Source organism: Microplitis mediator, chromosome 3, assembly GCF_029852145.1.
Source record: "Microplitis mediator isolate UGA2020A chromosome 3, iyMicMedi2.1, whole genome shotgun sequence".
Taxonomy (NCBI): Eukaryota; Metazoa; Arthropoda; class Insecta; order Hymenoptera; family Braconidae; genus Microplitis; species Microplitis mediator.
The window spans coordinates 20260663-20274729 of record NC_079971.1 but is presented as its reverse complement, the minus strand read 5'-3'; the positions used below and the strand labels follow the sequence as shown (position 1 = coordinate 20274729).

The following is a 14067-nucleotide window of genomic DNA, read 5'->3' as shown; positions in this document are numbered from 1 at the left end:
TGCCCTACAAGAATATTCTAGAGCCGAATTTTTGTTTCACATGGCTCAAAAGTTATAATATTTTTAATCAAAAAAAATTTTTTTGCATGTTATTTAAATGGGAAATTTCAAATGGCTACCGACACCTTTTAAAATTGAGCTAAAAATTTTGCCCAATGGAAGAATTTTTTTCTCGATATATAGGTCCTTTTTAAGACGTAAATTCGATAGGTTGTTTTTTTTGGCTCACCCTAAGGGATATACATCAATATTTTGCAGTAGCAGTGAAAACAACAAAATGTTCGTTTAAAACGAATAACCTTAATAAACATATATATAACAATAATGACAGAGAAGAAATATGTTTATATCGTATTAAATAACAATAAATCGAATAAAAATAACTTTTTTTTTTATGGTCAGTGTTATAAAATCACAAGTGACCTTTTAAAATTTTTATCGACAGCTATATTTTAAGGAAGTGTTTATATTTTTTATATTTACGAAATATTTATAACCCGCCAGGCAAAAAAATGTTGCAAAATCACGCTAAAATATTTATACATATAAATTTTTAACAAAAATATGTATAAAAATAGAATAACAGTTTTCTTATCATTTTTAAAATATCATTCCAATATCATAAAAAAATATTTGAATATTCATTTATTTCATATACATTTAAAAAAAAAAAAAAAAAAAAAAACAACGATCGTCATCTTAAAATAAAAACAAATCTCTTACTCATGGTTACGGTCGATAAACAATTCATTCCTCATACTAATTAATTGAATAAATAAATAACTATTACGCTAACAATTATTAATTAATTAATTAATTAATTAAAAAAAAACAAATCAAGACCATATTAAGTGACGTTGAATAAAATTTAAAAAAAAATATGATCAGTAATCAACACAATAGAAATTCATTGAGCGCAGATAACTTAAGTGATGTTGATCATTCAATGTCTTCCAATAATAAGTCTAATCGTAAATCACGTCGTCGTAAGCCACGCAGTGCTAATGACTCAAAGGTAATTTATCTCTTTAGAAATTTAAATTAATTAATAATTTATTTATCTAGACAATAAACAAAGATATAAATCCTAGAAATTATTGTCATTTTCTTGTATATTTTAAAATAATAATTAAATTTAATTAATTCGCAATGGAATTTTAATTATTTCATTACGTAATTTTATAAAATTCTTCAGTAAATATTTTACAGAATCTATAATTTTTTATTTTAATTTCTAATGATTTTTAAAATTTTAATTTTCTTTTTAATAAAATTATATGAAGACTAAAATGACAAATACGTCATCAGTAATCGATGGTAAGAAAGAATATAAAAACAATGACATTTATCAAAATTATCCATCAACATCAAATTCGGCGCCGCATATCCAAAGCCACTATTCTTCCAATAATCGTGAGAATTATCACGTTGCCATGAAACCTAGGTCACTTTATACGACTTATAATTATCATCCTAATGATAATAATAATAATTTTCAGGTAAGCAATAATTCATTAATTTTTTTTTTTTATGAATCATCAAATAGGGAATTTCCAGTAAAAAAAAATTAGTTTGATTAATTTTTGAAAACCTGTTTAATCAACGGAAATTGTTTGTTTAAATCGTAATTTATTAATGTGATGAAATTTAAAAAAAAATTAAACAGAAAAATTGATTTTTAAGAATAAATATTTGAGTGGATTAAATTTTGAAAAATAATTTTATAGAGACAATTTTTTGAAGTCATAAATAATTATTTTGATTATTTTTTTTTTTAATTATTTTATCAACAAAAAATTTTTCTAAATTCATAAGTAATTACTTGGATTAAATTTAAAAAAAAAATTTTATTAACAATTTTTAAAAAATCATAAATAATTACATTGATTGTTTTTTAAAATTATTTTAGCAACAGACAATTTCTGATACTGTAATTTGTTTTAAAATCAAAAATCATCACTGGTTTTTATTCTTAAAAACAATTTTATCAAAAGACAATTTTTAAAAATCGTACATTATTATTTGGATTAATGTTTTTGAAATTATTTCTTCAGCAGAAAATTTAAAAATAATTTTTAATAATTACTTTTATTACATAATTTTTGAATATTATGACCATTTGGTTGAAAATCATGAATGGAATTGGATTTTTAAAAACAATTTTATGACACAACGAATTTTAACAAATGATAACTAAAAAAAATTTTTTTTTTTATTATTTTAGCAACAAAAAAATTTCTTATGACCACTTAAATTTTTTTTTGAAACTAAAAATAGTCACTGGATTTAATTTTTAAAAAAATTCTATCGAGAGACAATTTCATAAAAATAATGAATAATTTTTTTAAAATTATTTGCTCAACAGAAAATTTAAAAAAAATTTCAAATAATTACTTTGATTAATTTTTTTACGATTATTCTTACAAAAATTGTTTTCAAAACCTTAAATAATTGCTTGGAATAAAATATCAAAATGGATTAGATCGAGTTTTTTTAAAAATCACGAATAATTAATTTTTAAAAATTAAAAAAACTATTTTACTAAATGGCGATTTTTAAAACAAAAATAAGACAGAGATTTAAAAAAATTTTTAATTAATACCCAAGTACAAATATATGACTTTCCCTTGAATTTCTCTCGAATTAATAACCGATCTCAATAATTTTTCACACCATAGAATAAATTTATGAAAACCGTTTTTAAATTTTATTTTGAAAAATAAAAAAGCTCAATGGTCTTTCAATGTATTTATAAAATAAGCTAATAAATTTTATATTTAGCGTTTCAACGATTTTTCAAAGTATTTGGAATCACCACCAAGCGATCAATGGACTGGAATAAATAATAATTCAAATTATAATGGAGCGAACGCTATTTGGCGCCAAAGAAATCCCACAAAATCACTAATTACGCCTTATTATCCTTCAGAGGACAATAATAATTGTATTTATGGGGAAAATTGGCGCGATCATGATATTGAAGGGGGTAGTGTTGGTGCTGTCGCTACACCACACGGTACAATATCACTGAGACTTCACAATCGTATTCGCGTTGACATGACTGTCGATCGTGCTGTCAGAGTTATTAATTTTAAGGTTTTATTTTTTCATTTACTACAATTCCCTATCAAAAATATCCACGTGGGAATCCAGCGTAGATTCCTATGAAGGTTGCCACATGGCGTTGTCGGATGGATTCCCATACGGTTTCCAATAGAAATCCAGCATAGATCCCGACATAAATTCTCACATGGGTTCCTATGAGAATCCACACCATGGCAAATCCACATGGAAATCTAGTATGGATTCCCATAGAAATTTTTACGATTTCCCATGGGAATCTGCGCCATAGCAAAATCCCTATGGGAATCTTGTATGGATTAGGAATTAGGAAAATTAACAAAACGCGTCACGTTATTGATACAAATTTCATAAAAAGCGCAAGTGTTTTCATAAAATTTCATGAGACTGAAGTTAGCCGTCTAATAACTTCTGGATTTTTTTTAAAGCGAAAAATTATAAAAAAAAAAATATTTCAAAAAATTGCACTTAAGGGGTAAAGGTAACCGATTTTCAATTAAATTTAATTCACCGTCAAATACTGGAAATCTAAAATAGAGTCTTTAGCGTTTTTGGAAACTTAAATAGAAGGCTAGAAATTTCGTATTTTCAAAAATTCTAATTCGTTTCCAAGAAAAATTGTTTTAAAATTCTCATTTACTCTACGAGTGCAACAACGATCGTTCCGTTGATTTTTCTGAGTGTGAGAAAAAGGTCCGGTAGCGTATCTCCTTAAAGTCTTTTAAATTTTCTACATGTGCATATTTTTAGTTTTTATTTTTCTTCAAATTTAATTGTTCAAAAAAATCAAAAAATTTTTAATTGTCTGCTAACTTCAGGATCGTAAAATTTTCTGGAGTACAATACCTTTGTACAATTCTTAATTTAATGTTTTATTAAAATTATTTGTCTATAAAGATGTAATACTTGTTGATTTAATTAATAAATCAATGACTTGTTACAAGTACCGATATAAAAAGCATCAATTAATCAAATTTTTGTTAAAAAGTATCCTGCTAATAGACTATTAATTTTTTCTTTTATTCATACAAACGTCTCGCTAGACGATAGACATAGAAGTCCAGATATACCCTGGATTCTATAGAAGTTACTTATATAGAAACCCAGATTCCAATATAAATTTCCTACAAACAAATACATACATCCAAATTCCTACGTCAAGTTCCTATATGGGAATCCAGGAGAGTTTCCTGTATGGATTTCCCATGAGGAAATCCAAATACCCATGGATTCTTATATAAATTCATACACTTCGATATTAATTCCTATGGATTCTTACATAATTCCATACTTCTATATGGATTCCTATGGGTTCCCAGGCAATCCCACAAGAATTTTTTTGATAGGGAAGCTATAAAAAATTACATTTTTTTTTTTTTACGTAATTAAAATTAAAATTAAAATTTATTGCAATAGAATAATATTGTATTATCTTTGAGTGGATCTGGATCAGCAGCAGCACTTTTGCATCCTAATGGACGGATTTATCAATATGGATCACGTGTTGAAATTCTTGCTCATGATTCCCATGGAAATAACAAGTTTGTTTAAATTTAGTGTTAATAAATTATTACTTTTATTTTTTAATTTATTAATATATTTTTTTTTTGTTATTTTTTTTTATGTGAACAGATTCGCTAAAATGTGGTACAAAGGAGTAAGTTTTACTTCAGAACAATGTGCGTTGGTGTACTTAGTTGACGCAGCGGGAACAAGAACTACCACAGATTCATTTTCGGATATGAGTCAAGTACGAAAATTTTTTTAAACTCTTATAAATTAAGAGATCATTGAAAAAAAAAAATTTATAAACCGGTACAAACATTTTCCCGCTCGAATAATAACTTAATTTTTTCGTCGATTTATTAGGATTTTTCATTGAGCGTGTTTTATGCTGAGTCAAGACACGGACCAGCATGTCTCCAAGAAGCAACGACAGCTCTCAATGCCGCTCAATACTGGGTAACTGAAGAAGGAGTTGAAAATTGGATTATCAATAACGTCAGAGTATCGCAAACTTCCGATGGACTTGTGAGGTAAAGAAAAATAATTTTTCAGCTGCAAAAATATCAAATTATTTATAAAATACTACTATCTTATTTTTAACCTCTATAGAAATGAGTTAAATATGAAAATTTTTTTTTAACTTTTACATACAAATTTTTTTTTCAACTCTCGTAAAGTAAATAAATTTATTTATTTATTTATTTATCAATTAATTAAATAAATTGTTAATAACTTCTGTTCAAAAAAATTCACTTGCATAAAACTTTGAACTGAATAAAAAAAAAAAAATTAACAAAATATTTTAAAAATAATTTTTTTTCCATAGACATGAATCAGATATGAAAAAATTTTTTAAACCATTGCAATTTAATAGATCATCAAAAAAAAAAAAGTTTTCACCCTTGGGAAGTCGACGTGATTTTTTTTTTGTGTGAATTTCTACATACATATTTTTTTTTCCTCTCGTAAATTAAGTAAAAATTATATCATTTATTTTAAATAACGTGTTTAAAAAATTTCCTACATCATGAAAAAAATTTTTTTCTTTTTCAAAATTTCACTTAAATAAAAATTTAATTTAATTATTTAAAAAATGAAAAAAATAAAAAAAAAATTCTCTGTACAGAATTGCAAGGAACAGCAATAAATATCAACTGAGAACATCACCGAGCAATGGAACAGCCTCATTGACAACACCATTTATGCATTGCACTGCTTCCTTGGGCCAGACATCCCACTTATTTGTACGTCGCGGCGAACGTCGGATGCATTACGACGGCACCAGCTTTATTGTACGCAATGCCGGTCATAGTGCCGGTTTCGACGACAATAATCAACTTAAAGTCTACTAAAAATAATAATTACAGTCTACTCTCACTTAACTTTTCAAAAATAATTATAAAATCTATTTCGAGGCTTTTGTGTTTAAAATAAAATAATAAATCTTTCAATTCATAAATATTTTTTTTTTTTTAATCTTAAAAAACTACTAGGAAAAAATAATTTCTTGACGCAAAATTTTTTTACTCACCTCAGAATTTTTTTGAACCATAAATTTAGAAAAAAATTTACTTGGGCGAGTAAAAAATTTTTTGCGCCAAAAAAATTTGTTTTCATTTAAAAAAATTCAAAATATTTTTTTTTTTGTGTAAAAATAATTTATGAATCTCAGAATTATAAAACTGATTTAAAAAATATAAAAAATATATTTACAGTAATAAAAAAAAAATCGAATAATTACAATCGATAGTCATCAAAATTAATAGATTCATCAGATGAATCTGAGACATATGTGAATTTTTCCATTTTAATATGAGGCAAATAATCAAAGTCGTTACTCATATTATCGTTTCTAGAAGTCGATGGCACTTGATCGTCATTATCATAATTATTTTTATTTAACGCGTAATCAAAATCATTATCAGTAGGTTTTTGGTTCTGTTTTATATTAATATCAGACTCATCCTCGTCCTCTTCCTCTTCCTCGTGCTCATGCTCCAGCTCTTGGTCCTGGTCCTGCTCCATCTCATCTTCATTATAATTCATGTCCTCATTGTCAATCGATTCGGGACTGTTGGCTTGATAATCAGGATCGTCATCATTCGAATCTGAATCTTGATGATAATCTTGATCCGAGTCTTGCCCTACATTATTATCATTTTGTCCATTAGTATAATCAGGCGGACAAGTTGTGCGATGGCTGCGGCGTAAATTGTGCTTGTCCTGAGTGTTACTTTTAACGAGTTGATCTAGATTTTTAACGTTGTCAGCGATCTTTTTTAGAGCGTCAACATCAAATAATAATGGCGCCCGTATTGCGTTGGCACCCAATTTGTACTTCAGTTTACTTTTTAAATTTGAATAATTATTTGCTTCATTCATAACGTCCTCGAATATTGATATTAATTCTTTTTTTTTCTTCTGTGATTCTACTGGTCGGGAATTTCCTTTCATAAAATCTTTCAATACGTAGTAATTTTCCAATCCACGCTAAATAAATTTAAATATTATTATTATTGTGAATCATTTTTATTTTATTTTAAAAATTATCAAGTAAAAATTAATTTTTATCGTCATTAAAAATTTTATTCAAGTAAAAAATTACTAAGAATAATATTTTAGATTAAATAATATAATATATTACAAAGAATTCAATTACCCTAGATTATGAGCAAAGAAAAAAATTTAAAAAGTTACAAATGTAATCTATACATTGGAAATAAATAAATAATAATAATAATAATAATAATAATAATAATAATAATAATACTAAGAATAATATTTATTATTAGGGTGATTGAATTTATTACTTAATAATATTATTCTTTTTTGTATTAATTACTTTAATTTTAATTTTAGTTTATTAATAATCCTCTGTAATCTAGTATTTTGACTCAAGTTACTCAACTCAATTTTGCAAAAAGTTTTATCGCAGATAATTCATTTGGGTCGACAATTTTTTAAATTTCATGGTAGAGGTACCGCTTTTGGCCACTTTTGGACACTCAAAAAATTTAAGTAAAATAATTTGTAAAAGGCACAATGTCATAACTTTTTTTTTTTAAATGTGTACACAAATAACTTTATCGCACTATTGCTATGGAAATTTTATTTGATAATTTTTCATTAATTATAATAAACTATTAAGTATCAAAAAATAGAGGAGTGCCCACAAATGGTACCTCTACCCTAATTATTTGGTACATAAATCTCAAAAATCAATTTTTGTAGATCCTATAGTGGCCAAAAACGTCACCTATACCCTAAGCTCTTGATATTTACGTGTGCATATTTTCATTACTTTTTTTAAAGATTGAATTGTTGAAGTTAAAAAAATCCGAAAATTTTTAATTGTCTGCTAACTTAAGGATCATTCAGTATCATATATTTTTAAAGATCATATGGGTAAGGTAAAAGATGTAGTACCCGATCAGTGAATTAGTACTCGATCACTCCATGTATTTGTATATTTATTAGGGTGTCATAATAAAAAAAATCACTTTTTTTTTTTTTTATTAAAAACATGTAAAAAGTTATTTGAATAGTAAAAAAAAGAAAAATCCTAAAATTTCAGCTCTGTATCTCAAAAATTGAGCTTGCGCACGAGGAATCTCCTGTCCCATTTAACTTTTTTTTTATCAACTTTAAACGCATGACACAAAAGACTTTTTTTGGAGAAGATTCAATTTCCTACAAGATCTCAGAATTAAAACGTCGGAAAAAAATTTTTCTTCTGACAGTCTAGTATACAAATACATCAAAGATCGTGTACTAGGTCTTTTACCTTCCCGTGTAAAAAAATTATCGTTCATTATGAATTTAGATATAAATTTCATCTCGAAACTCAGACCGTGACACAAATATGACTTTCATAATGAACTTGTATCAACAACTTTAATCACGACAAAATTATGACTCAGTGAAGTTTAAATCCAAGTGATCCGAAGTTCATTCACTAAATTAATTTTACAATCGAAACTGATTTACGTAAATTAAGTACTTGATAGAAATTTTATTGGTAATTTCTGAATAGAAAATTCAGTCAAATTTCTATCGGTCATCCCAAGTCCAATTCAAAGACCTAATAAAATAATTTTATAATTGGTACTAATTTACTAGACGAAAAGTTGGAGTAAATACATGAAGAAAGTCACATTTGTGTCACGATCTGAGTTTCGTCATGAAATTCAGATCTAAATTCATCATGAACGAAAATTTTTTTTACACGGGTTATCTTTGATAAAAATATAATTATCTTACCTCATTATCACATAAACAATGCGAAAATGCATTAGCGTCAACTAATTTGTTCAATACCATAATACAATCCCATCTTTCATTTTCAACGAGCATTTTTTTAAATGTTATTAAAATTTCCCATTCTGACATAATGATTCGTATCTTAGGTCCTTTTAATGGCATTGAAAAATAAATACTGTACATCATAAATAAACCGCCGATTTTTTCAACTGGATCTCTTTCATTCGTTATCAAATACTCTTTGGACATATCCAGAGCCTCTTCACAAAATTCCATCAGTTCTGAACGCGTTGATCGTCCTCTAAATTTATTTACATAATTAATTAATCATTTAGTTAATTTATTAATTAATAATTAATTAAATACTCACGTAAAGATTCGATGGAATTTCATACTTTTCCATACTTGTGCAAAATCACAATATTTATGTGACTCTAGTGATTTGAAACGTGATATTACTTCGTTGACATCCTCACGAAATCCAGCAGCACAATAAAATGTTTTACAGGCGTCCATTTGTTAGTTTTAATTAATTAATTGACTAATTAATTAATCAATAAATAAGTAAACAAAATATTTGTTATGATTACATGTTTAATACTTTTTAGGTTTTGATTTTAGGTTAAGAAATTTCAAACTCACATCAGATGGCGCCAATTTTTAAAATTCAGCGGGAAACTTTTAATTTTTGAAAATAATTTTTTTTTTTTTTACTTGTAGGCAAACCGTCAAAAGTAGGGGAGGGTGGGGCAGAGCGGCCCCCCTAAGCCAATTATTACTTTTTGTGTCTTTCAACCATCAGATCACTTAACTTTTGTCCTATTTCGAACAAATTTATGGACATTTTGCCGAAATTCTCAAAAAAAAATTTTTTTGTGGGGCAGAGAGGCCCCCCTCCAAAAAATGATAAAAAAATTGTTCTTTTTTTTTTTTTTTTTTTTTTTTTAAACTGTTATCATCATTAAGAATGTGTTTCTTTCTCTTGAAACTATTTTTGGTTTTATATTACTCAAAAAAAATTTTTATTTTTTCTGAAATATCTCAAAAACTACTCGATAAATCGAATCAAAAATTTGATCAGCTTTAGAACTTGACAAAACGCGTCGATTGCCACCTCAACCGTCTCAATCGGTTTATTCGTTTGAGAGATATCGTTGGAGAAAAAATGGTAAAAAACGTTTTTTTTTCGAAAACAACAGCACACAAACGTAGTTTCGAAAATGTATTCACAATAATGTTTTCGAGGTTCTTGAGCTCGAAAACAGCGGGAAGTTTTGGGGCTGGCCCGCAGGGTCAACTGACAGACCGATTTTTTTTATATTAGATATGTATAGTGCGTACACAGAAAAAACAGATATCTTGAGTCAAGAAAATATTTTTGAAGACAAACGTTTTCGGGAACCAAGTCAAGATTTTCTTGAGCCAAGAGAATTCGTCTTGATTGGAGAAGATTTCTACTTTATCTGAGAAAATTTAGGTCTTCAAAAAAATTTTCTTGAATCAAGAATATTTTACCTTCAATCGATAATTTTTTTTTTGTGTGTATGTAACTTTAAAAATATACTCACACACAAATTGTGTTTGGATCATCGGTCGTGTCACCGAAACAGGTATTTTCGAGACTGGTAACAACTCTATCGCATATTTAGAAGTCCAAAGAAGACCTAAAAATTTATTCAGATTTTTCCTTACAGAAAAACATAGTTAAATAATCGGCGGACGCCAATTACCCATGTTCAACGTTTACGTGTCCTAAAAACAACGACACCGGATTAGGGTTAAAAAATTTATATGAATCGTTATGTAATAATTATATATGAATTTAACGAGTTTAATTTGTATTGTAAATATACAATTAATTTAATTATATTAAATTTAATTTGTATTACAAATATATATTTTTTTTTATAAATATTCTTTATAAATCATTATTTATAAATTATTACATTTTTTATCTCTCTACACGATAGTGTAGAGATACTGAAGAGTTAATAGTCAGCTACTTTCCACCATGGGGGTCCCCATGGCGTATTTCTGCAATAATAGACAAAATATGGATAAAGATATTAATGAGATCAAGATAAAGATTCAATGCAGCCAAAATGTACTCTTCGGGTGAAATAGAATATTTGTGTCTACCGCCCACTAACAATTGGGTGTCATAAAGTAAATGCAATGAAAATAGTAGAGCACCAGCTGCACTATAAACAATTGTTATTATTTTTTCACGACAGAACATAGCGATTATTCCAAATAACATGAGACAAATTAGGGCAACAAAGAGCGCAGCTCCCATGCCAGTAAAGTCCCATTTAGTTTTGTATGCAAAGTATGTTACTGAGAAATATGCCGCTAACATTATTCCCACTGCCAGTGCTACCTAAATAATTAAAAATAATATAATTATTTTCATTAATAATTTAAAATTTTAATTTTTAAAAAATGATTATTAAAAACAGGTTTCATGACAACTGATCCCCGACAAGTGATCACACGACAATCGATCCCACCAACAACAGATCCCACCGATCGCATAATATATGTTTTTACATATATTTTGAATTTATGTTGGTAATTATCGATGGGATCAGGTTTCGGTGGGATCAATTTGTAGGGATCACTTCTGGTATAAAATTGTTGGGATCAGTTGACTGCACACTTTATAAACATACCCCAGGGCCATGATTTCGAGATGACAGAATACCAAGCATAAAATTTGCTGCGCTGGTGAATAGGAAAAGAAGTATGAAATTCATTGGAACCTTACGTCTTACACTAGTACAGCAAGCCATTATACAAATCAATGATACAATTAAAATAACAACTGCAGCGCAAAATAATCCCTCGTGATTTCGCACATATTGTTTAGTCGGCTCATGAACCATGAAAAGTGAAATAACAATCCGTATCAGCGCCAACTGACACGTCACAAAAGCAGTGACTTTTCTAACGAATCCCACTCTGATTGTTTGGAAGCTAAAATCAAAGCCCGTGAGGCTTACTGTGAGGGGTCTGGTCTCCATCACTTGGCCTGGACATTCCGGGCTGGTGAGAAAATGCTGCAGTAGGTGGAACTGGTGATGTTCCTTGTCCGTAATTTCCTCCGGTTGGAATGAATCCAGCTGCGTGCATTGATTTGTTGTTTAAAATTACATCACCAGTAGTAATAAATTAAATAATTAAAATTGTAAAATATATACCTGGTGGTGCTTGACCGTTATTCCAGTCGCCTTGTGGTGGTGGATAGCCTGGATTAGGTGGATACTCGGGATTCGGTGGATAAGGATACCCTGCGCAAGCAAATTATAATTTATGATAAGCAACGATGATTAAAACTTACGATTATATCACGTGATTTATGTGAAGATAAAGTAATTATATTATGTTGATGAATTATTGCATCGAGGTTCCATTGCTGTTAATGGTTTTACTCGATACTTATTCTGCTTCCTATGATATGAAGCTTGAAAATTGATGTACTTTTTAAAACTAATGCGGAATTAAGTCAGCAACTATTCCGATAATTCAAAAACTCACTTAAATCATCAACTAGTTAATTAATTAGGTAAACAAGTTATTTGAATTATCGGAAGATTACGATGCAGTGAAGATTTGTGTACTCCCTGATTAAGAAATATGATTTGCTCCATGTTAAGTATATATCCATATATTAGTCGATTCAAATTGTTTTGAATCATTCCAAATCATTTTTTAAAATCAGGGCTATGTCTTGTAACAAAAAAAATATCAAATAACGTGCGATATTTAAGTGAATTGGTTTAGCTGATTAAAGAAGCTAAAATTACCAACAATAATAATATCTCAATAAATTACCAGTTTATTATTATATGCCAGAATGGACGACAATGCCACACTGTATGGTATCGAAGATTGTTATAGGTTATAAAATTGTATGCATAGATGATTCAACCATTGCGGGAAGAGTAACATTGGCAATAGTTGTCGCGGATGCCGCAATGTCAGTATGGCCGTCAGGCCCATACTGTATTGCCGTATCCACATTACTTCTGGCCGATAAACCTATTCTAACGACATCTATACAGTTTTGGTGGTAATACGATAGTATATGCTAGAAATTATGGCCGGAAAAACTAGTAGCATTATGCCCTCGGCATTGTAGCATGGGTCTCAGGGCCATGCTGTTTCGCCGTGCCTACTATGCATACGTGTGAGCAATACAATAGCTCCAGTACTATACAGTATAGTAAATAACGCCATACTTCTGGGACTCGTTAACGGAAAAAAATAATCGGTAGCAGCTACCGATTACTTTTCGGTAGCCGCTACCGATTACTTTTCGGTAGCCGCTACCGATTATTTCGGTAACAGCTACCGAAATAATTGGTAACTGCTACCGAAATAATTGGTAACTACTACCGATTAATTTTCAGTAACTGCTACCGATTAATTTTCGGTACCAGCTACCGATTATTTCGGTAGCGGTTACCGATTATTTCGGTAGCAGATACCGATAATTTCGGTAACGGCTACCGAAAAATAATCGGTAGCTATTACCGATTGTTTCGGTAACTGTTACCGATTATTTTTTTCCGTGAACGAGTCCCAGAAGGCAAAGAGGCCCCTCTACAATTTTGATTGAAAAAAAAATTTTTTTTTTTTTGTTAAATATTATAAATCTGATATACATGCGCATTTTTAGCCCTACACATGACACCTGGGGCAAAATGGACCAGCCGAATTTTTTTATGTTTTTATCGTCAACTAAAAAAAAATCAAATAGGGAATAGGAGGGGGGCGAAATGGGCCCCTTAAGATTTTTTCTTTTCCAATTTTCAACTCTTCAGTTTTTTCTACTTGTTTTACTTTTTTTAATCCCTTGCCAAGTATTTGACCTTAATTTGCTCTATCCATTAATAATAAAAAATTAAAAAATGTGGGGAAAAATGGACCCCCCTCAAAAAATTTTCATAATGTGAGTTTTTCAGCTTGTTTCACTTTTTTTTTTCTTCTGCTGAGTTTTTGGTGTTAATTTGCTGTGTCTATCAAAATTAAAAAATCCTGAAGAGTTGAGTAAAACGGGTCCTCAACAAAATTCAATGTATGTTTCTCGCTTGTTTCATGTTTTGAAACTTTTTGCTATGTATTTAGTATAAAAAAGAGTTGATAGTGAAGATTTGGACTTTAAAATAACTTAATTCGACGTTTTTGTTAAATAAGGCGTTTGGCTAAAAAATATTC

The 14067-nt window shown here is 28.7% G+C and overlaps 2 protein-coding genes and 1 pseudogene across 2 annotated transcripts; 1 reads left to right on the top strand and 2 right to left on the bottom strand.

Annotated features, from left to right (window-relative positions):
• Nucleotides 1–713: 713 nt before the first annotated feature.
• On the top strand, nucleotides 714–6078 carry LOC130664720 (uncharacterized). The gene is made up of 7 exons (XM_057464791.1): nucleotides 714–1015; nucleotides 1284–1499; nucleotides 2782–3096; nucleotides 4498–4622; nucleotides 4714–4831; nucleotides 4951–5117; nucleotides 5714–6078. Exons 1-7 carry the CDS (start codon nucleotides 881–883, stop codon nucleotides 5937–5939), a joined length of 1302 nt encoding a protein of 433 aa, XP_057320774.1. The 5' UTR covers nucleotides 714–880; the 3' UTR covers nucleotides 5940–6078.
• Nucleotides 6079–6273: 195 nt separating this feature from the next.
• LOC130664644 (protein PFC0760c) lies at nucleotides 6274–9457 on the bottom strand. The gene is made up of 3 exons (XM_057464654.1): nucleotides 9218–9457; nucleotides 8848–9148; nucleotides 6274–7077 (listed from the first exon to the last, which is right to left on the bottom strand). The coding sequence occupies exons 1-3, from the start codon at nucleotides 9361–9363 to the stop codon at nucleotides 6325–6327; spliced, it is 1200 nt and encodes a 399-aa protein (XP_057320637.1). The 5' UTR covers nucleotides 9364–9457; the 3' UTR covers nucleotides 6274–6324.
• A 1220-nt stretch (nucleotides 9458–10677) lies between these two features.
• Nucleotides 10678–12497, bottom strand: LOC130665980 (protein lifeguard 1-like; annotated as a pseudogene).
• Nucleotides 12498–14067: the final 1570 nt, after the last annotated feature.

Excerpts from the sequence above, each read along its gene's own strand:
- LOC130664644 (XM_057464654.1), bottom strand. The coding sequence starts at position 9,363 with ATGGACGCCTGTAAAACATTTTATTGTGCTGCTGGATTTCGTGAGGAT. Across the intron at positions 9,149-9,217 it reads AAATTCCATCGAATCTTTAC|AGGACGATCAACGCGTTCAG; the intron begins GTGAGTATTTAA and ends AAATAAATTTAG. Across the intron at positions 7,078-8,847 it reads ATTGTTTATGTGATAATGAG|CGTGGATTGGAAAATTACTA; the intron begins GTAAGATAATTA and ends AAATTTATTTAG.
- LOC130664720 (XM_057464791.1), top strand. The coding sequence starts at position 881 with ATGATCAGTAATCAACACAATAGAAATTCATTGAGCGCAGATAACTTA. Across the intron at positions 3,097-4,497 it reads TCAGAGTTATTAATTTTAAG|AATAATATTGTATTATCTTT; the intron begins GTTTTATTTTTT and ends TTATTGCAATAG. Across the intron at positions 4,623-4,713 it reads GATTCCCATGGAAATAACAA|ATTCGCTAAAATGTGGTACA; the intron begins GTTTGTTTAAAT and ends TTATGTGAACAG.